Source organism: Spea bombifrons, chromosome 3 (genome assembly GCF_027358695.1).
Source record: "Spea bombifrons isolate aSpeBom1 chromosome 3, aSpeBom1.2.pri, whole genome shotgun sequence".
Classification (NCBI taxonomy): domain Eukaryota; kingdom Metazoa; phylum Chordata; class Amphibia; order Anura; family Pelobatidae; genus Spea; species Spea bombifrons.
Genome location: NC_071089.1, coordinates 19,018,734 through 19,045,391, shown reverse-complemented (window position 1 = coordinate 19,045,391; position 26,658 = coordinate 19,018,734). Strand labels below are relative to the sequence as shown.

At 37.7% G+C, this 26,658-nt stretch overlaps 1 protein-coding gene across 1 annotated transcript in view; it reads left to right on the top strand.

Moving 5' to 3' along the window:
- Positions 1-1,087: 1,087 nt before the first annotated feature.
- The window catches only part of KIF16B (kinesin family member 16B), a 124,096-nt gene continuing 98,525 nt past the window's right edge, over positions 1,088-26,658 (top strand). Inside the window, exons 1-12 of the mRNA XM_053461300.1 lie at positions 1,088-1,702; positions 13,715-13,784; positions 14,783-14,896; positions 15,567-15,683; positions 16,494-16,591; positions 19,956-20,065; positions 20,686-20,828; positions 21,470-21,638; positions 21,886-22,017; positions 22,659-22,834; positions 24,140-24,205; positions 25,779-25,838. Coding sequence (XP_053317275.1) covers positions 1,656-1,702; positions 13,715-13,784; positions 14,783-14,896; positions 15,567-15,683; positions 16,494-16,591; positions 19,956-20,065; positions 20,686-20,828; positions 21,470-21,638; positions 21,886-22,017; positions 22,659-22,834; positions 24,140-24,205; positions 25,779-25,838 — 1,302 coding nt within the window. The 5' untranslated portion in view covers positions 1,088-1,655. The remainder of the gene's footprint in view (positions 1,703-13,714; positions 13,785-14,782; positions 14,897-15,566; positions 15,684-16,493; positions 16,592-19,955; positions 20,066-20,685; positions 20,829-21,469; positions 21,639-21,885; positions 22,018-22,658; positions 22,835-24,139; positions 24,206-25,778; positions 25,839-26,658) is intronic.

Below are 26,658 nucleotides of genomic sequence, written 5' to 3'. Positions count from 1 at the left end.
GGAGGCAATGTAAGATAACGACCCTCTAGCTTTTGACCATCCAACACTAGAGGGTTAGAGACTTAGATGTAAAGTAAGATTTTTTTAAAATTTCATGCATGTCTCCCAACTGTCCCGCGTGGCAATGGGATTGGGGACCACAATCCCAATTTCAATCCCAGACACTGGAGAATGCATATTGCGCAGAATTGTGTGCATGCAGTTTGAGTGACACTCTACCTCCCAAGCTCTGCCCCACAGCATCCAGAAGCTGGGGCGCATATTTACAGAGAAGGTGATAGACAAGTGGAACCGCCTCCCAGCTAAAGTGGTAAAGACTAATGCGGTGAGGGGAATTAAACATGCACAGGATAGGTATTTGGCTATCCTGAACCTAAGACGAGGCCGACAAAGAACGACAAAAGCTCTGAGTCTTTAGCTCATGATAAATGGGGAGGCTAGATGGGCCGAATGGTTCCTATCTGCTGTTTAAATTCTGCGTTATGTTGCTATAATCATGTAGTTTACTATGTCATAAAAAGAACAATCAGAGTTTTGTGTTTTTTTCCAGTGTATAACTACATCTTGTAAACCGATACAGTTCTTTGTTAGCATGAGTCTCACGCCGCTTTGAAAACAAGTTTCTCCGGTTCAGTTCACTTAAAAGGCAGGATCAATGGAAAGGCTTTTCACGCGTGCTTAATGTTTAATAACACTGCTCCTGCAAAGCGTGAACATACAAACAGCCATGCCTTGTCACTAAATGCCCCTCTACAGTAAACCTGGCTTTCTCTGTGTCTTAAATATACACTAAAATATATATTTAAGAATTATGAAACAAAACAGGAAATAAATAAACAAATAAATAAATAACAATAGTAGCAAAAAAGAGAAACCTAAATGCACATGACAAGCTCGCCTGTTACAACAACCAATCAACCGTCACACACACAGCGCATTCCTGGGACTTGTAGTCCAGCGTCACGCTGACTGCTAACTTTTCTGTGCACCTGCAGAACTACAAATCCCAGCATGCAACACTCCGGATGGCTGGCAAAAATTGTATCACATGACAATGCCGAACTAATCGGTAGGATGACTGCGTTGAAGTGAGGTTCGGAGGTGGAGCTGAGTGTTTCTCCTAAGCTAGTTCTTCCTTGCTTTTGAATCCGTATCATTAAGGTAGTAGTGGAGAGACGGCAAGCCTTGAGTGACAGCTGGGTGTCCTAAATTAGACAGCAGCACTTCTGCCTTAACACCTGTTGTTGGCCACCCCATTGGTGTGTGTGTAGTCTGTAACAACAAAATAAATGAGCCCAGCAAACCCTGCTGAACTTGCCATAGTATTCAGGCACTCCCTGGCTGGTGTGAGAGTTGAAACAGGCTTAGTGAATAGGATCTGAGAGCGCAGAGGCTGATAAAGTTTGGGTATGAGATTTCATGTACCTAGAGCTGATCGCTCATTGCCTCGCAGTGCTGGCCACCTTCAGAGCGCTGCTGCTCTAAGTGATCATCTCTGCTGGTTTGGCTGATTGCGCTGTCACTCATCAGAAGTTCAGTCTCCTTTGCAGTCTAGGTAGGTACCCGGTCCTGCGTTATCCTGGGATTCCCCTGAGGCTGCCACAAGCGTAGGTGGACTGGTGCTCTAAGAGAGCACGCGATCACAGGCATGAGACATGGCATCTGTCAAGGTAGCAGTGCGACTCCGGCCGATGAACCGCAGGTAAGAGACGCCTTTAGTATCAAAATCATTCAACCGCTATTGGGTATTATCGGTTTATTCTGGAGTATTTATTTCTTAGGCAGAAAGTTCCAAAGTCTAATGAATTACTCCTTACCCTTTTATGATGTAAGCAGAAATATCGAAATGTCCCCATTATGTATCCAAGTACCATATGTTCAATATCTCCCTTGTCTATTTAGTGGTTGATGAAGGCCGTTGATGACTACACAGGTAAACGTGCCTATTCTGTAAATCGTGACAAGTAATGAGATTAAAGTACTTATCTTAATGCGTTAACTATGCCTTATGCTGGAGCAATGTCTGTTTCACTTTCAGGGCCGACTTGGCCGTGTAATGCGTATTAATCCTTTGAATAATTCTCACTGGTTTAACTACCGTGTTTCCCCGAAAGTAAGACAGTGTCTTACTTTCTTTTTATACCTAAAAGCCCCACTATGTCTTACTTTCGGGGTATGTCTTATATTGGGAAAAAATTGAGAGTGATGGGAGTTATGATGTACTTTTAGAGCATAATTAGATCATGAAAAATACATTGGAAATGGTACAGCATAACACCCATCACTCTCACACACTTACCAATCAACACACCTACCAATCCACACGTATACCAATCCACACACATATACACCAATCCACACGTATACACAAATCCACACACATATACACTAATCCACACACATATACCAATCCACACACATATACACCAATCCACACACATATACACCAATCCACACACATATATACACCAATCCACACACATATATACACCAATCCACACACACATATACACCAATCCACACACACATATACACCAATCCACACACACATATACACCAATCCACACACATATACACCAATCCACTCTCACTTAATGCTTTCCTACCTTTCCTTTCTTCTTTCAGCTTCTTTTCCTCCTCTTCGCTCCTCTTCTTCAGTTCTTGTCTCCTTCCGGGTCAGAGGGCACGGACAGCGGTGGGCGCGGCTTCAGTGTTGTGCGCCGGGATCTGACAAGAAACCCCGGCGCACAACAGCTGTTGCCGCGCAGATCACAAGGGAGCGGTATCGGAGGTCATTAACAGACCTCCGGCTCCCTTGAGTGATTTTAAGCCGGGTTGAACCCGGCTTAAAATCACTCAAGGGAGCCGGAGGTCTGTTAAAGACCTCCGATACCGCTCCCTTGCGAGCCTGCTCCTCCAGCGGCGGACATTACTGTCCGTCTCTGGAGGGGTGCCGGGTGCCGCAGGTTGGCACCCCCTGGAGTGTGGCGCCCTGTGCGGTCGCACACCCCAAAGGTCGGCCCTGCTCTAAGGGGCCGGCCTTAGGGGTCTGCGGCCGCACAGGGTTTAAATAAAAACATCGGGGTTTTTTTTCAACTTTATTTAACATCCTCCATGTTAAATAAAGTTAAAAAAACTTTATTTAACATCCTCCATGTTAAATAAAGTTTTTTTTAACTTTATTTAACATGGAGGATGTTAAATAAAGTTAAAAAAAAACCCCGATGTTTTAATTTAAATCCTGTGCGGCCGCAGACACGTAAGGCCGGCCTTGGTGGGGACTTCCCGGCCCCTTAGAGTGGCGGACCCGGCAAATCCCCCGTGTTTCCCCGAAAGTAAGACATATGTCTTACTTTCGGGGTACGGCTTATATTAGCTGACCCCTCTGAAACTCCCGATACGTCTTACAATCGGGGGTGTCTTGCTATCGGGGAAACACGGTAAGTATAATGTTCCTATCGCAGTACAAACTTGCTTTGTTTGGTGCTTTGTAATGTTTACCTTAATTAAGAATCAACTTTACCTATAACAAACTATTTAATCAATAAATGCCAAAATCTGTCAATCACTACACGTCCGAAGAAGACTTCAATAATAATATAAATTATATTCATTTAATAATTTTCTGTAATAATACCTAGCGTGAAGCAGTATGGCATTTTCTATGCACCTCGGCAGTGCTATGATGTGTTATACCCTTTCTCAATGTGTTAGCCGTGTTGAAAGGGCTTTTTAACTGCCCATCGTCGCCATACCTGGGAACTCTCAGGTTTTAATCCTGAGTCTTAGGGTTTTTGCCCCAATGGTCTCTGGGTTAAGGGGCAGATTTTCAGTGTCACACTGTCTGGAACTTACTTTGTCCTGTTCTATACTGCTGTCATCATATCTTAGACTCTCAATTGGTACAGACGCTACCAGTATGTTACGATTCATATCCCTGCTTGAATGCAGATGACTAAATTAAATATGTATTTAAATAATGGTATTGGAGCCATTTGGTTGGTACATTTTAAGGATAAATGCATAGAATAATCACAATGGGCTATTAAGGGGTTAATACAGTACTTTAGGAGTCTCAGGGTCATCTCATTTAGAAAGTTCCCAGGTTTGCTCACTGTACAGATGACATCACTTGATAGAGGGCACAATGTAACCTATACGTTCTTAGCCATTTTGCTAGAAAATGTAAAGGCGAAAACATACTTACCTTAAAGTTTCTAACCATTATTTCAATAGAAATTGAAACTCCAGATTTAGCGCGCATGCACCCACCCACAGACCTTGCGCTCATTTACAGCGCTGTGTTACACAACATACAGTGTTTTGAGGTGTACATGCAGCTCTTAACGGGCGGTCCATGGCTATGGCGTTTACCGGTCATCCTTACATGCAATGGACCCTATCGTATTTTTATGCGTAACTGTTTAAATGTGTGTGGTTAATTTATTTTTGGGATTATTTAATAATATTTTTAGCTCTATTAGTAATGACCTCATATTTCTGTCGAGTGACGTGGAGATATATATATATATATTTTTTTATCTTTGGGTATTTAGGAGGTTTAGGACAATCTGTGAAGTTGATCCATGAACCCGGTAACCTTGGCTCCTTGATTTTTGGATCCATCTCCACACTTTTTGTGTCGTTTTATATTGTTCTATATATGGGTGTACTTTATACTAATTCACGTGTGTCCTGAATAGGATGTATTAGTTCATAAGGTTGGGAAACACAGTCCGGAAGCAAAGTTCCCTTTAAATTGTTTGGTCATTAGCATGAAGAAAGGCCTGTATAATGATGTCTTGTAATACAGGTGCGCATGTATTCATGTAATTGCTGGTTTCGAATGCCAAGATATAAATACATTCTGACATACCGGAATGGAAACATAAAACATTGATGATAAACAAGGACTCAGCTTTATTTATATCCGTGACTTGCAACATAAAATTCCTTTAAGATGATACCAAATTTCAGATTATACACTTTTATTTGAAAATTACATCGAGCCCCCCTCCAAATATATTTATTTATATATATAATATATATATATATATATATATATATATATATATATATACATCCCATCTTTTATCTGGTTTTGAGACTACTAAATCACTTTTTTAATAGTTATAACAGGATGGACATGGGACATGTAGGAATATATAATGTAATGTAATATATTACGTATGTATAAATAAGTTAAAAGGTGTGTGTGTGTATATATATATATATTACCTTTTAACATAGTATATTGGTGCTCAGATACCTGCAGCTGTTTTCGGGCAGAAAACCCACCTTGTTACATGAAGGGACTAGCTTGAATTTAGCCCCCCTGCTGTGTCAGCTGTGTTTTTAAGGGGTAGTTTACAGTCCCTGACAGACTCCGAATTCACATTAAAATTCTATGTGAGTATTTTTCCTAAACAGAAAAAAACACTTACCTGACACAGGCTGCCCTGCAGCAGCTGCTGCCCTCCTCCTCCATGGTCCGACTGTTCTTCATGGAGCCAATTGGTGGCAGGAAATCAATGGCAACACTTCCCACACATGTGCAATGAGGTCTGAATAGAGTCCTGGCCACAGCATTCACCGAGACGCTGGAGATGAGTGCATCTCGTGCAGGGTGATGTGTTGTGCCCCACACATGACACTTAGCTGGGGTGTGGGGATAGGGACAAATACATTTGCGATATTTTAATGAAACTGCACGGCTATCATATGCTTTAATGAACATATAATGGCTGGAGTGTCCCTCCACAAGACAAGTACTTACCTGAGGTAGCAGCTGCCCTCCTCCACTGATTGGCTGCTTCAGTGAAATCAATGGAAGTGATCTTTGCGTAAGCACACTGGTCTGCAAACAGAGCCCTCCCTTCAGCATTCACCAAAGTAGCCCTCAAGCTGACTGGTGGTAAGCATATCCTGTGCATGGAGACATGTTCAACCAAACACATCTCCTGTACAGTAATTAGTTGGGGGTGTAGAAAGCGGCAAATGCATGGAGTCGGGGTTTCTACAGAAGAAGTATTTGGTAAGAAACAATAGATCATTTTAAATTACATAGGGTTATACTTCTAATAACTAGTTACTTATCTCTATAAAGGTCATTTTGCTGGCATTTAGCCCTTATGTCCTTGAGACAATTTTACTGACATTATACCACATCTAGGCCTTTAGGCTAGAAACATTTGGTTGTAAGTACATACCGTGCATTGTTGCATATGTCAGGTAATCTAAACGATACAGAACCTGTGGTAGGCATCTCATTATCTTTTATAGAACTTTTTAATAAATATTATTAATACAGTAACTTCTCTCTCTGATCTCTGCCAGAGAAAATAATTTCTCTCAGAAATTATCTCTCTTAATTCTCTCTTAATTGTTTCCTGTTTTCCAAAAGTGTCATTTGTAGGAAAAGGCTTCTCTGGTCCATATTGTAAGAGGAAATTCGAAACACTTCCCTATCCTTATCTCATGAGTACAGACAAAGCAAGTTTCTGTGCTAAAGTGGAACTACATAAAAACATATGGTACAGTCTAGAATTGTTTTTCTAGATGGGATAATTTCCAGGTACTTTATGAACATTCTCTTACAGCTTATAACTGGAATAGGATAATGAAGTAAATGCTCAATATCATGTGTGTCCAACATGGTATCTGGGACACTTTCCTTCAGGACAGAATCTGACATTGCTTTGTATCTCCCTTTACCCATAATATAGTGACTAAAGATTTGCCATACCATACCTCACAACTGCCCTGTTTAGGACTGAAGGTCCTGATATTTGGGTGGTAGTCATAAATTGGTTGGGAGGTCTCCCCAGACTGGTCTTCAGAGTTGTAGGATTATACCTCAATCAAGGCTCCTGCAAACATGGCTTTAGCACAGAAACTCGCCTCAGAGCCTTTTGATGTGGAGGTTCAAGGCCAAATTCCCCAGCTCGATGCCCCATTAGGGCCAGATTAAATATTGGAAGGTGTGGAGCAAACGAAGCATAGGTTTTCAATAAATCCCATCATCGTTTGCAGTCTTTTGGAGTGGGAGAACTGCTGGAATGCTAACTTATAAGATTTATTTCCAAATGTGGCCCCCTCCCCCTATCTTGTATAGTTACGAGAGAAGAAAAGCTTAATTGAGAATAATTGCTTTACTTAATTGGTAATGTTGGCCTATATATAGTATGTATCCTATATAAAGACAAACCAAAGTTCACCAAATTTGAACATGAACTTTTTCAAATGTTCCTGCTTATTTGCATGAGAATTGATTGGCCAAATGTTAAAATAGCTTGGCCAGGTTTACAAAGTGTACAGACAAGGACAATATTTGTTCTGCGTAGTAAAATTAAAAATACTGCTTCTTGGTACAAGCAAGGTTTTTGCTGGGAGGAGGACATTTCGTTTCCTAGAGTGACCAACAGCGAGACAGGATAGTAGTGTTTCTTGCCACGACTCTATATAGTTGCTGTTTTTTTTAAGTATAGTTTTATTTAGTGCTAACTAATGCACTTTACAGTATAGTAGAGATGAAGCACAGTAAGTGGTCATAAAGGAAATACAATAGTTATACACACATTTTGTTTGACAGTACATTAGATATGAATTTGAGAGTTTACGCTTGGTGACAAGGTACCGGTAATATACAGTGGCAAGAAAAAGTAAATGAACCCTTTGGAATTACCTGGTTTTCTGCATTAATTATTTATGAAAGGTGATCTGATTTACACAGCTATAGACAAACACCATGTGCTTAAGCTAATAGCAAACAATGATAATCTCTCTTTATTAAACATTCACAGTGAAACCTTTAATCTAACAATTAGTGGAACCTCCTTTGGAGGCACTGATCTCAAACAAGCGCTTCCGGTAGCTGCAGATCCGACCTGCACAATGTTCAGAACTAATTTTAGACCATTCTTCCCTACAGAGCTTCTTAAGCTCAGCCATATTCCTAGTGTGTCTGGTGTGGCTCTCCTGAAGTCATTTCACAGCATCTCTAATGGGTTAAGGTTTGGATTCTGACTGGACCACTCCAAAATGCGGATTTTCTTTATTTGAAACCATTCAATTTACTTTGATCTTTAGGGTCATTGTCCTGCTGCATTTAAACAACTTCTACTGAGCATCAGCTGGTGGACAGCCATCCTGATGTCATCCTGTAGGATACCTTGATAAACTTGGGAATTCGTTGAACCTTTGATGATGTCCAGGCTTCGAGGCAGCAAAGCAGCCCTAAATAATGATGCTCCCACCACCGTACTTCACCATTGGGATGATGTTTTCATGTGGGTATGCATGTTCTTCCCAAACAATTCAACATTTTCCCAGTAGAGTTGTGGAGTGTCAAGGTGCTCTTTGGCAAACATCAGACAAGCAGAAATGTTAAATTGGAGAGCAGCGTCTTCCCCCGTGGTGTCCTGCCATGGACTCCATGCCTGTTCATGTTTTGCATTTGGTAGACTCATGAACCGAGATGCTAACCAGTTCCAATGATTCCTTCAATCCTTTACGTGTTAATCTAGGGTTCTTTTCACCTCATTGAGCATTTTGCCCTTGAAGTCATCTTGGTTAGGCACCCACTTCTCGGTAGTGAAGCAACAGTACTAAATCATCTCCATTTACAAACAGTTTCTTTAACTGTGGAGTAATGAATATGTAAACTCTTTAAGATTACTTTGTAACCCTTTCCAACTTTATGCAAATCAACAATTCTCAATTGTAGGTCTTTTTACATTTCTATATTGTGAGGAATGGTTCACATTAGCACATGCTTCTTGAGAATAGCAAACTCAAAAGTAGCTCTAAAATACCCCTTCATTCCTGTTTCATTGATTGGACTCTAGGTTTGCCAACTCCTGACTCCAATTAGCTTTTGTTGAAGTCATTAGCCTAGAGGTTCACATACTTTTTTCAACCCACACTGTGAATGTTTAAATGATGTATTCAATATGGACAAGAACAATACAATAATTTGTGTGTTTTTAGTTAAAACACATTGTGTTTTTTCATTAATGTCATTTAGATGAAGATCATATCGTATTTTAAGACAAATATATACATAAAGGCTGGTAATTCTAGAGGGTTCATTTAGTTATTTTCTTGCCACTGTATATATATGAAAAAAGAGGTACCAAAATGTAACTGATGCGGGCAGCCATCGTTTACTAGTAGACCTTCTAAAGAATGATTAGCTTTGATTTGTGATTATTATTTGGTGTATTTAGTGCCACCATATTACACAGCATAACATGGCTTGCATTTATAGCCAGGGAAACATATTAATATTGGTATATAAATGTATATATATTTATAACACTAATTAAAAGTAGCATTGTTTTTAGATTATAATTTTGTGACACTTAAAACTGCTTGCGTTCTTGTTTTTTTTCACAGTCAGCATCTGTATTTCAAGCGCTTCTGTCACCTCTGAAATTTAAACTTTAGTGACTGAAATGTATAGAGCCTCATAAAATGTAAATATTACATTTTCAGCGTGTATACCCTGAACGTAAGTTGTAAACTGCAGCTTTGTAGGTGTTTTGTACACATCATACAGTTAATTTAAACACAGCGACACCTGACGCTATAAGTATTGAAGTAGTGCAGTGTTAAGATCTTTCCAGTTTATAGAGGGTTGATGACAACTCCTAGTAAACAAACAGAGCTCTCCATCAAACATATGCAAGCTGTACTCAGAAACTGCTTTTGTTTGCTTATAGTTTAATTTTAAAATAACATATGGGTAATGCACATGATAAAGGAACACAATTACTCATGTTCAATTCTTTCTAGACAAAGGGTATTATGTGCAGAAAAATATTATATATGGCCAGGAAGTTTCCAGGTTTGACCGAGAGTCAAATGTAATTGTCCCTTCCAAAGGCCACCAGAAGAAGAGCTCCGAGTTGCCTACCCAGAGAAGTTCTCGGGTATGATGGCTAACCATTGGCAAGATGATAATTGTGGTCCAACGCAGCTGGTTTGTCAGAGATTAGTAATAGGTAGTCATGGCTTTTACACATGCTTACTTCCTTGGGATGTCAAGTGTGGTTTCAGACCATGACAGTTGGTGTTTAATAGCTTGAGCACTACCGTTTGACTAAGCAATTGGCCTCTCTAGTATGTTAAGCAAATAAACCTTAGTAGACCTGTCATTTTATTATTTCCTCTGAACGTTTTAACTGACTAATTTATATTTAATCTGAGTAAAATGATCACAGTGCTCATACAAAATAGTTGTAAAAGAAGACACACAATTACAAAAGTGCACTAAAATACGCAAGGATTACACATAGAAAACTGAGTTTGAATATCTAGATCCAAAGGGTCCTTGCCAAAAGAAATTTAAGCAAATCAAGGTTTTCCCCTCAGGTTTTTTATAGGGATCACCGTTCTTTGTCTCTAGGAAACAGCCCATTTGTTGTGACATGGATGTTCAGTGTGTAGCCCAGGTACTCTGCAACATGGTTAATGAGTTAGGTCATAAAACCTGGGCCTGATAAAATATCGTATTTGGTTGTTATGGTAATTTTATGCTACTTTTATGGTACATTAAGAACAGTGGGTTGATAGTGTTCCCTCATGTTATTACAAATATATAGGTACCAAAAATCACCCATTTCCGAGTTTACCAATTCTTATTGCTCAAGCCTTGTTCACCCTCTACTGCTAAGTTTTCTATCATCCTGAAAAACACAGCAAATATCTTCATGTTATGAGCCTACTATGAAAACCTTTGCCACGTTTTGGATGTCATAACTGAAGATGCTCGGACCCCAGTGCTTGGTCTCCTGTGAGATTTGTATGGCACCCAATACAAGGTGTCTGGCATCCCTTGAAGAGACCCTGCTTTGAATCTCTTCATGTTTCATTTAGTTTATTATGGGGTGTGGAGTCCTTTCTAGATTTATACATTTATAGTAGGATTTGCCCTAGGAAACCCTGCCTTTGCCCTGCATATGGGCATTTGCATGATGGTTAGTATTTAATTAATGGAAAAAAGTAATTTGTGTTTGCAATTCTTAGCTCCCATTTCTTATCTCCTGTGTTTCTACTGAATGTTAGTTTGGAGTAAAACAGTAATGTGTACGTACTGCTTACAAAGTTTTAGATCACTACCGAGAGACTCTTGTTTCTGCCAAAGGTGCATCATTTCATAAAGGGGAGGCAGACACTCTTATCAGACAAGCAGAAATAACAGACCAATAATTCTTGAAATAAAGAAAAAAATAAAAAAGCTGTTTAACATAAACCCATCTGGGGTAATTCTATACATTCGAAAGTTTAAAACATAAGCTACTTGTGTTGTAGCTTCCTTGATAAGTTTTATCACATAATTTGTGATTTCAGATCTGAACCAGAGTTAATAAATAATCCTGCATAAAGTGTACAAAGGTTTTTGTCTGTGCCATGACATATTTATCAATGTTATCATTGTACTATGGCCATTTGTAGAAGGAAGGATTAAATGAGTTATAAATTGTGAGAGTACTTTTGGGGCCCTTTTTGCATGATACTTGTCTGTTGTCCCTCTTTCTGATCTGGTTTGAGCTGTGCTGCTTCGTGCTAGTCTGAGGGTTCAAAACTCTAAGTAGGTGTATTCTTTTGAGAGCCCACCCAAAAAGTAGATGAGACTTTTATAAGAGCAATTTTAAACAAAGAACTAGCCAGTCACTCTGAGAGCCTGAGGAACCGTGCTCTTCGTTCATCTACTACTGTGCTTTGTGGGGGAAAAAAAGGTAATCGGTGCTCCAAAAGTGATAGGGCCACAGTGGAAGTAGAGTCCTCAATCTTCGTCTTCTAGGTCTACACCCCCCTATGCATAAGGCTTGGATGGGCCGGATCTTCTAAGAACTCCCCTAGAAACCCACTGAAGTCTTCAAGTCCATAAATTGAAGTCTATTGGTACACATTATGGGTGGCCAAACCAAGTGAGCCTACAAGAAGGACCTTGTCTCGTTCAACGCAATGCACAGTTTATGTGGGGAGAGTTCTTTGTCTCTTTTTGTAGGAGAAACATCACTTCACTTGGCCTCGCATTGTTAAAATCTTTGATTCTTCTGTAGGCTTGTTATACTAAATACACCTTTTTGGAATTTTCCATATCCTTAAACTTCAAAAATACTCAAGTAAAGTTTGAAAGTAAATAATTGAATGATAACACAGAAAAACGTCAAACATGGCTAAATCAGCACAAACAGCTGTAATACTCAATTTCGTTATTCACGTTGTAAAGCACTTTGAAATTGGTTTTAAAACATCTTGCTGTTTGCAATTAAATGTGTTATCGTTCAATGATCATTCTGTAATCTTTTTTTCTATAACGACTTCTCAAGGTGATCTTTTATGTGGTGACAAGTTTGTTCACTTTGGTGGCTAATAAAAAATAGTCACTCATTGCCATTCGTATAATGCGGAAATATTTGCAATTTAAGTTTTAACAGTGTCCCAGGAAAGCAAATTATATTTTTCATGTGTTCTAACCTAGAAAATTACTCTTTAATACAGAGTAGTAAAGTTCCTACTGTTACTAGTTATTTTGCTTCTGTGCACAAAAGGAATTTTGGCAGCTAATCATCATTACGTGGTGAAGCAGAGAGATTCACTCTGCTGTCCTGTCATATTGTTACAATTAATTTGACTCATATGTAATATTAGTCTAAATTTGTATTATATTCTTGGTTGATCCCTGTCAGAATTACGATTCTTTTTGCACAAAAACAAATGAGAAGCAAAAAATAGTGCTTTACTTAATGCTTTTTCTTCATCTTTTTTTACTGAAGCAGAACGACCGATCCCTGACGTTTTAGAAGTGTCGTTTTTCATTGCTTAGAAGGCTTATTCAAATAGTTTTAAACTGATCACTAATAAAATACTGTATGAAATAATATAGTTAATAATGTGTACTTAATTCAAATTTACATTTTAAGCAATGTTCTAAATTACTTTTAAATGAAATCATTAAAGGAGTTACTGATCCGATGACGTAAACGGATTAAATATAAAACGCACTGAGAGGAAAGGTAACATAATAGGCAGAAATGTAGAACCCGATGGCAAATGGGACCCATTTGGCTCATCTAGTCTCCTCTTCAAAAGACTCAGCCCCTAATCAATCCTTAGTGATGTCTTATTTTCAGGATAACTATATGCCTATTCCATGCATTTTTAACTCTTTCGTGAGTTGATTATGAAAATAATAGCATAATAGTTAGCTGCAGCCCTAGGGCCTAGTATCTGGATAGCAGAAGAAACCCATATCACTTCAAGCTTTAGAACCCATCGTGTTTACTATAGTACATTCCTTACGAATATGTTGCTTCCAGCCTCTCGTACATGAAGATTTAAACTTTGACAAGCCGGCAACATTTTCTTGGTACCCAATAGTGAATAATTTGGTTTTATTACAGACATTTAAAGCGGCGCATGGATGAAAGAGTGTGACTGATGTAGAGTATGTGTTAGAAATATTATAGCAGCGCTAACTGTGTCTGACCTCTGGGAAATCAAAGAGAACCAGTAATGTGCTTGCAGAACTCGGCGTTGAGTTATGTTACCTCTGTGCGTACATTGCAATATAAAATTATTAAATGCATGTTGTGTAAGGTTCATATAAATATATGCTGGTAGTCTGCTTGTATACATATAGAAAACTAGCAAAACACATATTTATGCAATCATTTGTATTACTTTTTCTCCGTGTTTTCTTTAGGGAGAAGGATCTGGAGGCTAAATTTATTATTGAAATAGAAGGAAAGAAAACAACAATTACCAATGTAAAGGCAAGTATAATATTATGTTTGTTTTTAAGGCATATAACCGCGTTGGCGATACCCAAGGGCTCTACATTGAAAGAAGATAATATGCAGTTTTTTTTGAGTGTTTTTCTTAGTTTATTGTGATTACCTCCAAGCTATGTAAACTTTAATGAGCGCGTCCAATATCCTTTGGAGTCATTTTCTCGGGGCATTCAACTATTATTGTGCATGATAAAATAGCTAGTGGATTGAAATAAACTTTCTCATATGCTAAGGAGCATCTCTTTAATTGTTAAAAAAAAAAAAAAAAAAAATTCGTAAGGGGTAGTACAGGTACTTCTTAGACGGGGATCAATAGCACTTATTTATTGAGTATTGTGATTGAGAACAGGATTTTATAATTTTCTTGTTTGTGTTATTTTTAAACAAATAGCCTGATTTCTTTAACCATGTACCCCTAACGGGCATCTTTTCTTTGTGAATGTCTGTCCAGTAATAACTGATACCCTTCAAATGATATTAGCTTTTGGATTTTCCGTTCCGGACAGAAGTGTACCAAGGGGTATATTAACGACATTCTGAGAAACATCGTTTTAGAACACAGAAAACGTATCTTTCTAACTAGTGCAGACATGAGCATGTAGGTGATAGTTAATGTGAGGTTGAGCTTGGTTGGATCACTGTGCTCTGAAGTAAATAAACACTGTGTTCTGTGTATTCTGGCTGGAAATGTTTAATTTCTCGGCCGCTCTTCTTCATGACTGATCTTTTTTTAATTAGGTGTGCCAGTGTTTATCTAGTAAAAGGTCTGCGGCTGCAAATTAGGAGGGTAAACGTTAAAATGGCCTATTTTGAAGACATAAAACAAATAAGTGTACAAGGAAGATTATTGAATTATTCACACCCCTTCCTCATAAATGTTGAATGCAGTTCATCATTGTTCGTGTATTTAACATCCAATTAGAATAAGGAGGTATAATGCTCTTATACAGAGAATGTAACTGGTATTTGTTTTAATACAGCTGCCAGATGGTATCACTGGAGATTCTGGGAGAGAACGGACCAAAACATTCACGTATGACTTTTCCTACTTTTCAGCAGACAGCAAAGATTCAAACTTCGCCTCTCAAGAAAGGGTAAAATAAAAACAAATTAAGTATAGTCAATATGAAGGCTCTTGAGTTTGCCTTCTCATTATCTATTAGATGTGTTATTTATATTCAAGTCACATTTACTATATTTTGTAGCTGTTCTGTAAATATGTTTATTGTTACTGTATCCAGAAAATTTTGATATTCGTACATTTTAGAATTCTTATCGGGTTTTAAATGCAAATGTGGAAAAATAAATTAATAAAACCTTTTGGTCTTTGCTTTTAGAAATGTAATCTTGCTTTTCTTTACTTAATAAAGCTAAAATGCGTGTGTTTGTTTTAAATTAATGTAAATACCCCAAAGGCGGCTCAGTAAAATATGCAGCTAGGTATTAAATCTCACTCCTTAGATTTCGATAACATCCACTGATGAAGCTCTTCTATTTAGATGACTTTTTAATATTTTCTCACTATTTATTTTAATTCCTTACGTCTGTCCCATGTTTGTAAAGTTGATGATAGCCCTGTGTACCTTTCCTCCAGGCATCTAAGAGAATATCAGCACCACACACTTTTTATGGCCACGCTTGTGTAGTTTATCTCGGCAAGTTCTATCATATAGGGACTTTTTCAGTTTGCCTGTTTTTACAAATGCAAAAAGGTACAAATACACTTTGAGTTTTGAAAAGTGTTTTTTTTTTTTTTTTTTTTAGGTTTTTAAGGATCTTGGAACAGATGTTCTAAAATCAGCCTTTGAGGGTTATAATGCCTGCGTGTTTGCCTATGGACAGACTGGGTCAGGCAAGTCCTATACCATGATGGGGAACCCGGTAGGTTTTTTTGTTGTTTGTTTGTTTTTATACTTGATTGCTTTTAAAACATCTGAGTACTTGATGGGTTAGCAGCCATTTTTTTAATAAACCAATTGAATAACTCGTAGCAATTTAATGAATTAAAATGAATTTAAACAGATTTATTGGCGAGAAATCCACAAATAAAATACCGCTCTTTTGGTTGAAAAGTGTGCTGTGATATTAACCATGCCATTGATGTGGAGGATCAAAGGCTACTTGTGTCTACCTCACTCTAAGTGACCCATAGAGTAAATTAGACATGGGATTTAAAGTTGTCCACCTAGGCATTTTTTGATGTTAAGATTTTTGTCGGTCCAGCCAGCAGGAGAGCGTACATTGGGAGTGTGTGAATGAAGGTTTTCCAATTCCTGTGCGCTCGGTGAAGAGTGTTTACGTCCCCTCAGTTTCTTGGCAGAACCCCCAACATGCATTTATCCCTTTCCCCACCCCTTAGCAAAATGCCCTGCTCCCTGCACTCGATATACTCTCCTAGTCATTGCTGTCTCGGGGGACGCTGCGGACAGGAGTCTGTTTAGACCTCAGTGTACATGAGTTATTTAATATGCGTTTTCCTATTGTGGGGAGGGGGTAAGAACAGTAAACGGTCCATATAAAAATTTAGACTCCTCCCTGAAAATAATCCCATGGGATTATTTTTCTCTGCAAATTGCACAGCATTAAATGCAAAATCACCATATTGTACTTAAGGAGTGATATATGTAAGTGTGTGATGTTAGCCTGCGTCTTCATTTATCCACTCATTTATGAATTTTACTCCCTTGACAGGGTGACTCTGGCCTTATACCAAGGATTTGTGAAGGATTATTCAGTCGAATTTCTGAAACTACAAAATGGGGTGAAGCTTCTTTTCGAACTGAAGTCAGGTGTGTCCAAAATGTGAATCATGTTATATGTGTATTAAGAAACAATAGGTTAGGTAGACCGTAATATGTTTATTTAAGATATATACCATAGAAGTACAAAAAGTTGGTAAAACATCTATCTGGAACAGCCCCTTTACTCGATGCATCCATTTTTGCTTTCTTTCTTTGTAAAATCCATTAAGCAACAAACATTACTAAGTATTGCATCTATTCAGTATTAATGTGTAATATAAATTAGTTTAACGTATGAATTGTTACTGCGTGTAACAAGTTTTATACATGGTTCACTAGTAATAAAGGGACATAACTAAAAGCAGGATATTATTTCGATGCTAAGTGCAGAATATTTATTAAACCCACTAAGTGCTGTTTTTCCAGGTGGACAGATGAGTTGCAGAGAGGTTACAGGGAATTAAAACGCTTAGCTGTAAAATAGTTACTAGCAATGATAAGCATTGATTAGATTTTGCAGAGCTTGTGCAATAAAGGACATTATAGCCATATATGTCTTTCTAAAAGGCCATAATGAACATAATGTACAGCATTGTACATTTGTGGAGGAATAAATACAACAGGGTGGAATACAGATCCAAACCAATTTAAATGGTAATGTGTGCCAAGTTTGTTACATTTGCCATGAATATCGGGGGTAGGCAACACGCAACTCTCAAACCCCATCTAGATTCAATGTGGTAACAAAATGCAGACTCAGATCTCAGAAGGGGAATAAAGTTGAGTTACCGAGAAAGGCCAAAGACAGCTGAGATCATTGAAGTTCAGTGAGAGAAAGGGTGCAGGAGGGCATCTTCAAAGCTAAAGTAGATGTGTAGCTTTTTCAATTCTTTTATTTTACTTTAATTTAATCTGCATGCATATTCCCAGTTGTGAAGTTGCTGATTGGTTCATGCAGTTTTTGTAAGGGTAAACAAAATGTTCATAATATAAGAACATTAACCCCTTGATGACAATTGACATGCCTGGCACATCACAGAAATGCATCTCCTTAATGACAATTGACGTGCCTGGCACATCATGGGGTTAAACCGATTTACAAAGCGAACAAAGATAAATGTTTGCTGATGCAACACCGGAAACCGCAGGGGCCCTGTTTAATTGATCCCCGGAGCAACAAAGTGCGCCATATAGAATATGGGGATGGCCTTCTGCTTTAAAGAACGTAATCGAGGCCCCGCCACAGGTTGCACTGTGGTCGCTCTAGAGACATGTTGCCAATAAAAATGTGGTAGCATGTACCATCCAGTTCCAACAAAATGTAAAATTAGGTCCCAAAATATAAAAACAAAGTTTATTTTTATAAGCTAGTCCTAAAATTAGAGTTGTCTTTTCAAAAAATTGTGTTACGTAAATAGTTAAAACACTATCATTTGGAATACCCATGTGGTGTCTAGTTTTGAAAAATATGTTTTGATGGTGTAGATTTAATTGGCCAACTTCAAAGATGTCCCAAATAGGACATGGGGCAGAATAATCAGATGCCAATATTCCAAGTTTAAACACTGAGATGCATGTGTCCCAAATGTGGCAATACATATTGGGATGTTCCACAGTAAAATGTGTGTGTGGGGGGGGAAAAAAAAATTACTACCACTAAGTTTGAAAAAAAAAAAAGACTGCGTGCATGCAAGGTGTTACAATACTCGCTTTTGAAATACCCTTGAGTGTCTAGTTTTCAAACATATGTGGTTTGATTGGGTAAATTGGAATTGAGCAGCTTCAAAGATATCCCAAATAGGATATGGGAGCACTGTGACCAGATTTTTTTTTTACAAAAATGTAATAAATAAAAAAGCTCTGTCCTTAAAGGTTTGAATATGCTACTTTTGCCTTTCTTGAGTTAACAATTCAGCGCGAAGTATAAGAGTTTTTTAGTAAATAAATTTTTTTGGAGACTACATTTTTTCCTTTTAAGAACAGGAATCTTAAAGTATTTGGAATTAATGGTTCATGGACCAAACACTTGACGTGGTTCTCTGTTTATTCTAACTTAGACCCACACATTTTGAGTGGGGTCATCCTTGCCAAATTCTCTTCTTGCTGTTTTCTCCAGAGCAGTTTTGCATTTATTGTCTATTATTAATAAAAAATAATAATATTACACAAATGCTACTTGGGGAATAAGATATTTAGCTGTTCCTCAAGTGGAATCTGCAAAGCTCCTTAGATTTTGATTTAATTCCTACAAGTAAAGCAACGTTTGGTGTAATACAATGTTGCATTTTTTTCAATGAGAATAGTCATAATTAATTCAGACTCACTTGCATCACCTGTCACATTACACTTATGATGTTTATATTTTAACTGTTTTTTTTTTAACATGGCATGATATCATACATGTTATAATAATAATTATGTAATAATAATTTAAAATACTAGTTAACAAAAATAAACTGTAACTGCAATCCGGTTTTACGATGAGAATCTTGCTAATCATTTTCCCTTGGCCTAACTTGTAACCCTTATTAGAAATGTTGTGATGTGACATGCTTATCAAAGTGGGTTTCTGAATTATCCATAAGAATGCAAATGTATGAACTTTTTACCTTGATCATAAAACAGTGCTTCTGTGTGTAAGATTGTTGGTAAATAAATCAATATGGAAATGTATCCAAACTTTTGACACAGAATGTTAGACATGCCGCATTTATTATGCAGAAAAACTGATATATTGCATGCATGATAAAAATTGTTCTCCGACTTAACACAAGCATAAAAGAAACATGCTGAAATTCCTTTACAAAATAACCACTTAATTGTAATGTGTTTCATATATATACCAAATGAAATGGCTGTACTCTTTGAGTACTTTATTGTGCATTCTTCCAAAACAAAAATAAAGCACCTGCCTGACCTAGAAGTTGCAGCCCTGCTGCAGCAGCTGCTCTTCTCCTCCATGGTCATGGACATTTAATGCTACTGGGAGGAAACTTGCGCCTGTTGAAACTACTGGGAGTAGCTTCCACACATGCGCAGAGCTAACATGCAGAGTTCCCTGAGCCAGCACTAGAGCTGAATGGAGGTGAGGATATCTCGTGGAGGGAGATCTGTTCGGTCAGAGACTTCTGCACAGCATTTTGTTGGGGGAGCTGTTTGCTGTTATGATGCAGTACTCTTGTATTAGTATAGAGCTCCTCAGTCAGGTCTTGAAGGCACAGGGTCATTCAGATGTCCTTAGGTTTTATTGCTTTGCATGGTTAAGGTCTGGCCTCCCAAATAATGGTTCCTAATGATGTTTGGCTCTAAAGTTTTGTACGCCGCTATCCTACAATGTTTCGATTATAAGAGGGTTCTTTGTTTTTAGGAAACTTTTGTATTCGATAACACTGATTCTGTTCTGTTCCCACAGTTACCTAGAAATTTACAATGAAAGAGTGAGAGACCTACTGAGAAGAAAGTCATCTAAAACATTTAATTTGAAAGTTCGCGAGCACCCAAAGGAAGGTCCTTATGTTGAAGGTAGGGAAATTTCTTATTTGTAGGTGCATTGGTTATCTACTTTAATCATTTTGCATACACGTAAAAAGGGAATTGAAGAAGCAGTGGTGTAAAAAACATGCTCTGCAGGGCTGCCACGCCTTTCTCCTGTTACTGTGTGTCTCTGCACACATCGAAACGTATTTATACATTGCAGTTTTTCTGCAGTCGGAGCAGTGTGAAAGCAGAATGAGCAGCGTTTCAAATGGGAGGTGTGCTATTTTTGCCGAAATCAGAGACAGTGAAGACGAGTAATGTCTGTTTCTTTAAAGTGCCCTTATCACTTAGCTTTTGGTATCATATAGTTATATTTATTTATATAGTCATTAAGATGCAAATAATATTTGTTAACACTACCTACCTATACCTCTTGCATAAAAACATTTGGGGATATTACAGTTTTCCCAAGTTTCAGAGTATCATGTTGCATCTTATATTGGGGAGAACTGTATCAGCAGGTATAGTATATGGATCAATTGGGTCCAGCTGCACGTTGTTTTTTTTCATAAATGGGGAGCTTGGACAACCTTTTAATGCACACACAAGCAGTGGTGCAAATTTATTTTTCAAGTCACACTGCCATTCAACATCCATCTTTACAGATTTGTCAAAGCATCTTGTTCAGAATTATAGTGATGTAGAAGAACTTATGGATGCCGGGAACATCAACAGGACGACCGCAGCCACTGGAATGAATGATGTGAGCAGCAGGTCCCATGCCATCTTCACCATTAACTTCACTCAGGTATAGAACTTTAATTCCTCTATAGCTAAGATAGCCCCTTTAAGCAAACCTACCACGAGTGGAACTTCTTCAGATCTATGGTGTAGAATAATATCTGTGGCTCCGAGCATACAAATGATATTTTCTGGTTTTATCCTGCTAACTTGCCCTGGCCAGATGTGATTTTCAAGAAAACTTCAGTGAGGGCTGTTAACATTGTGAAGGTCCTGTTAACATTGACCTCTGCTTGTTGAGCCATACATGATACATGATGACTTTCCAGGTCTACCATGTGTGTAATATTCAGATGCAATGATGGCAAATTTCTACACCAGCCACACTGCATTCAAGGCCTTAACATAAATCTTAACAACATTTTATTTTTGTGATATATATATATATATATATATATATATATATATATATATATAATGATTGAAATATACAATATGGCTGTTACCCACTGTATCTTGTCGTTCCAAATGAGTTTGTCCTGATTCACCTCCATAACCCGATACTCAGTATATGTAATTGCAGCTCTGTTACTGTATATCATATCCCATACATAATTTGTCAATGAGGCTGCCCCCAACAGAGCTCTGTGGTGAATTAATTGAATGTAACATCCTCATCTTAATTGTTTTAATTTGTTTTCCCACAAGGCAAAATTTGATGCTGAAATGCCCTGTGAAACCGTTAGTAAGATTCACTTAGTGGATCTTGCTGGAAGTGAGCGAGCTGATGCCACCGGTGCTACGGGAATGAGGCTCAAGGAAGGAGGAAACATTAATAAATCTCTAGTAACTCTGGGAAATGTTATTTCTGCCTTAGGTATGTACTCGAACCAAAGCTTTCATTCCTCCGTTTCCTCGCTACTTAGGCCATTACATAAAGTTATTCTAAAAAAATCAACTTTGTTTTTGGAACCTGACGTATTTCCAAAATGTAAATGATTTAAAAATCCAGTTCTCATTTTATGAGTGCAGAAAAATGTCCTGAAGGTTTTTTCTCGTTTTACAGAAAATGGAATAAGAAATTATTCATGCAATTATTTCATTTTCTTCTTTTCCTTTCTCAGCCGATTTATCTCAGGATGCATCCAACCATCTTGCAAAGAAAAAGCAAGTCTTTGTGCCTTACCGGGATTCCGTCTTGACTTGGCTGTTAAAAGATAGCCTGGGAGGAAACTCTAAAACCATAATGATAGCCAGTAAGCTTGCACATTTCTATTATATTTTGGATCTGTTATTTGGATGCTTCTTGGCTGTCACAGCTTGTCACTTGTTACAAAAGAATCGACGATCATGAAGATCCTTGTGTTTTCTTCCTATGATCTTATGTTGCCTTAGAGATCCCATATAATAAATTGAGCCTTGTTTTATAGAATATATAGAACTGGAGATGTTTCTTTCATTAAAACTAAGACAGTTCATGAACAGTAGAATAGTTTTAAATACATCTGAAAGAGTTAAATAACAGGGCTACAGTGAGTAGCGGTCTCGATAGAGGCTATTCATTTTGCTTATATCAATAACCAGTATAAATGATGACATTAATCAAATCATTAAATTGTTAATTTACAATTAATATCTGGCTATTCACTGAAACACATTTCATACAGTATTTAAATAATATTTCATAATTTTTTAAATAAAACCAATATGAAAGTCTTTGATCCACTGCTATTTTCCATTTGTTTAGTGGGAGGTAAAGTATGAAATTTAAAAACCCATGCAGGGTACTGGTTCTAATAATCTCTAAAGCCAATTTGACTTTCAAATTATAAACTGCTTTCCTCCTCATTGAAGCTTAAGGTGCCGACTAATTTGACTTTAAATTCTTTCTTCCCAGCTATTTCACCTGCTGATATCAATTATGGAGAAACCTTAAGTACACTTCGCTATGCAAATAGAGCCAAAAACATCATCAACAAGCCCACCATTAATGAGGATGCTAATGTCAAACTAATTCGGGAGCTTCGAGCTGAAATAGCGCGCTTGAAAGCCCTGCTTGCTCAGGGGAATCAGGTTAGTGCTTTTTATTCTCAACTTATAATTAACTCTCTTTGAGCAATGCTATCCATTTCAAGCTTCTGCTATAATCATTATCTCTTTCATTAAATATATTGGAGTCGGAACAAACCTACATCACCTCCAGGTGATAGCAAGTGTATAGAATCTAATGATAAGCCAACTTGTGGCAAGTTGCGGGCTAATTGAACAGAGGCGTTCGATCTCAAGCCTTCTTGCAATGATTTTCTTATGAGACATCCATAAATTTTGTTTTCTGTATCTCTGCCCTACGATTAAATCTCTGTAGTCTTATTTGTGTTACGTTGGTGAGCCCTTTCTAGATTAATTCCAACGTAGCCGTGCTTATCAGTCTTGTCTGAGACATTTCTACTTTCTAACGGTTTGAATTAGTTAAAATATAATGGATCTCTCAGAACTGCAGATTTCCCATCTTTCTCCTTTACTCTGTGTCCTCCATTTAATGAACATTCATTTGGTTATGAATATTACATACTGACAGTGTGCGTCGTCGGTGTGTACGTGGAAGGAAAGTGCTGACAGTCCGAAAATGTGTTAGCACTGCGTATCTGAACAACAAAGATTAAGACCATGCATGGAAAAGAAAGGATTGCTCTGCTGAGATTCTTGATCCAAATGGTGCAGATTTTAAATTGATTTGTAGATCGACTGGGATGTTGCTCTAACCTTTTGTTTTAGGTTAAATATTTAGACTAGGGTCTCCGACAGGTACTTTGCAACGTAGTGATGGCACAATGCTTTGCTTTTACTAGCTTACCTTCACCTGTTGGAAATACTGGTTCATTCTGTGCAGGATGTCTGTATCTATACTAATAGAAACCAGAAAAAAATTAAATTATTAATTAAAATACAAAAATACTCTTGACATATCGCTGACCCTTAAAATTATGTTATTTTATTTAGTTTAGTTTTCAGTAGTGGCTCTTATTAAAAGAATGGTTGGAGAACCCTGCTTTAGACCATCAGAAGAAATCAGAGTCCCAGCATTTCTGTACTATGGTCATTTATCTGCTTCTGGCCGGGGATAGGGCTACCAACCCTAAACGTGTGTGATCGGTATATGTAGCGCTCCCTAATTTTGTGGCTGGTTTCATTTGGTAATCTTGCCTTGCAGATGGAGCTGTTGTAGAAGTTTGGTTCTTTTTAAATCCATGTGTGTTACTTTATACTCGCCTACATATTGTCAAGCTTGCTATTAATTGAACCCAACTCGCTTTATATACACACCTGTACTTATAATTTGTTTACAGACGACTTACACAAATTCAATTTTCTTTTAAGATTGCGCTATTGGATTCGCCAACAGCTTTAAGTATGGAAGAAAAACTCCAACAGAACGAGGCCAGAGTGAGTATTAAGCATTTCCCCCCCCTCTTTTTTTACTTTTAGAAAATATTAGATCTCGTTATGCATAATGGTCTGATCTATCGCTTGACTGTAGCATTATCCATTTACATAGAGACATAGATTCTGTTTTTTTTTTATTGCAAGTAAAGTATTTGGTGAAACAACCGTGGAATAGAATAATATGAAGATTTGTATTCCTTGAAGTAGTTTTTTTTTTTATGGATCCATGGCACTGTTATAAATCTGTGCGTATTAGTATAAACCTGTATGCGATGCTTATGAGCCACTAAATGTCTTTTGCACGTTGATTGATAATGTAGTTGAACTAATTTCAATATGCTGGTACGTCAGAGTATATCGACACCATCTGAAAGTTATAGTTCAGTTTTACAAAGCAATCTAGTGATATAGAGCCTAAGGGACCGATCGCTCATCAACATTGGCTTTCTTACTTTAGCGCTCGCTAATTTGTGTGGGGAATTCCTGTTGTTCTTGCTTTTTAAGAGTCACTTCGCCTGCTTGCCAAAAAAAGCGGTTGCTGAAATGATAAAATATTAACGCTTTGAGGCATTAAAACTGTATGACTTCTTCAATCTGGAACTGGTCTGCATCATTCTAGTTCATAGGGGCTAGACAAGCTTCAGTGCTCCAGTTGTTAATGGATGCTAAATGTCATGGAAACCTGGAGTTGGATTTTGTCAGCGTCAGCACCGCAGGCTCCATGACGCTGGTTTAATGTTAGTTACCTTAGCACAGCGATGCATTGAATTAATAGTTACAGTTGGCAAAGGGTCATTGGAGTTGAACCTTAGGAACGTGGTGAGACATGCAGCTTCTTACATATCGTTTAATGGTGCTGAGAACAGCGATGCTTAAACATATAGTGTGGCGGTGTCCACTTCGTGACCCATAAAGGTTTCTTGAAAATTTACCCATATTCTAAAATGGGAAAGAGCTGCAGAATTTTTTTTGTTGAGAAAAAACTGCTTCCACCCAGAGTTTTCCCTAATATATTATACACTGTGCAATGTTTACTTAATATAAGTTGCTCCCTGTGCCTGTGTGTGTCAGTGATCCCTATACCCCTGCAGGTGTCCGGACAGACCCGCTTTAATATGTTTACAGATCTCAAAATTATTTAATGTGCCAATTGTCCTACATGACCATTCAAAAGTTTGGGGTCACTTAGAATTTTTTCTTTTCTTAAAGAAAAGCACATTTTGTCAAAAAACAGTGCAGACGTTGATAATGTTATAAATTTGTATTGTAGCTGGAAATGGCTGATTTTTAATGGAATATCTTCATAGGCGTGCAGAGGCCTTAATCACTCCCATCACTCCTGTGTTCCAATGGCACGATGTGTTCACTAATCCACGTTTCAGTTTAAAAGGCTAAATAATCATTAGAAAACCCTTATGCAATTGTGTTACAGCTAGAAATGTTCTTGTTTTCCATGAAAATATCTAAGTGACCCCAAAATCTTTAACAGTATTGTGTGTAATACCATCTGTGGGATTCATTATATGTGTTGATGAGTGCTAGATGCTGAAAGATACATTTTCTTGATTTCCAGGTAAAAGAATTAACTAAAGAATGGACAAACAAATGGAACGAGACACAAAATATATTAAAAGTAAGTAATCTCAGTGAATTTGTCACCTGTGAAAATTCTGTACTAATCTGTACTAAATAGTTTTCTTTCTTATACCTCATTCACTGCTGTACGCATGATTCAGTAAGATTTTGATATATTTGTTCTAAGTGCGTGTAAAATGCGATGTGTGTATAATGTAAAATTTACCACCCGTATTGAGTAGATAATGCATATTTTTGTACATCCGGAATGCCTTTTAGATGCCAACATTTTGTCAATTACTGGTTTAGAGCTCAAGGATATGTTATGTGATCGCCAAAAAGACAATCACAAGTAGTTTAAAGAGGGGAGTTTAGTGAAAGTGCCCGGCAGATGGCAGGACAGAGTGATTTGATTGTGTTTAATGTCTGTCCAGAGACTCTGTTTTCTCATTGTCACAATGATAATATCACAGCCGCCTAACTCAAATCAAGACGGTCCTGGTATTTTTCTAACTGTCGCGTTCACAGCAGATAGCTTTCAGAAATTAAATTATCCACGTTATCTATAGCTTGTGTGTTTTGTATTGGATGTATTTGGTTTAAATATAAGGAAGGCTGATATCTGTGGCAGAATTAGTGTCCGATCCTTATGTGTCCAACTTTCACCTCACCCAACGTTTATGAAGCCTTCATGAAGCAGTAACTTAACTAAAGGAGATTGAGACCGTCATCGTAATATAACAGAACAAAATACACAGACTTTTCATGTTCTTTTATGCCACCTGTATTAAATAGCTACTTTACATTAATCTTCTATAAATACTGTTACAAAGGAAAATCTTATTTTCTCCTGACCACACAATCCCTCTAGTGTTAAG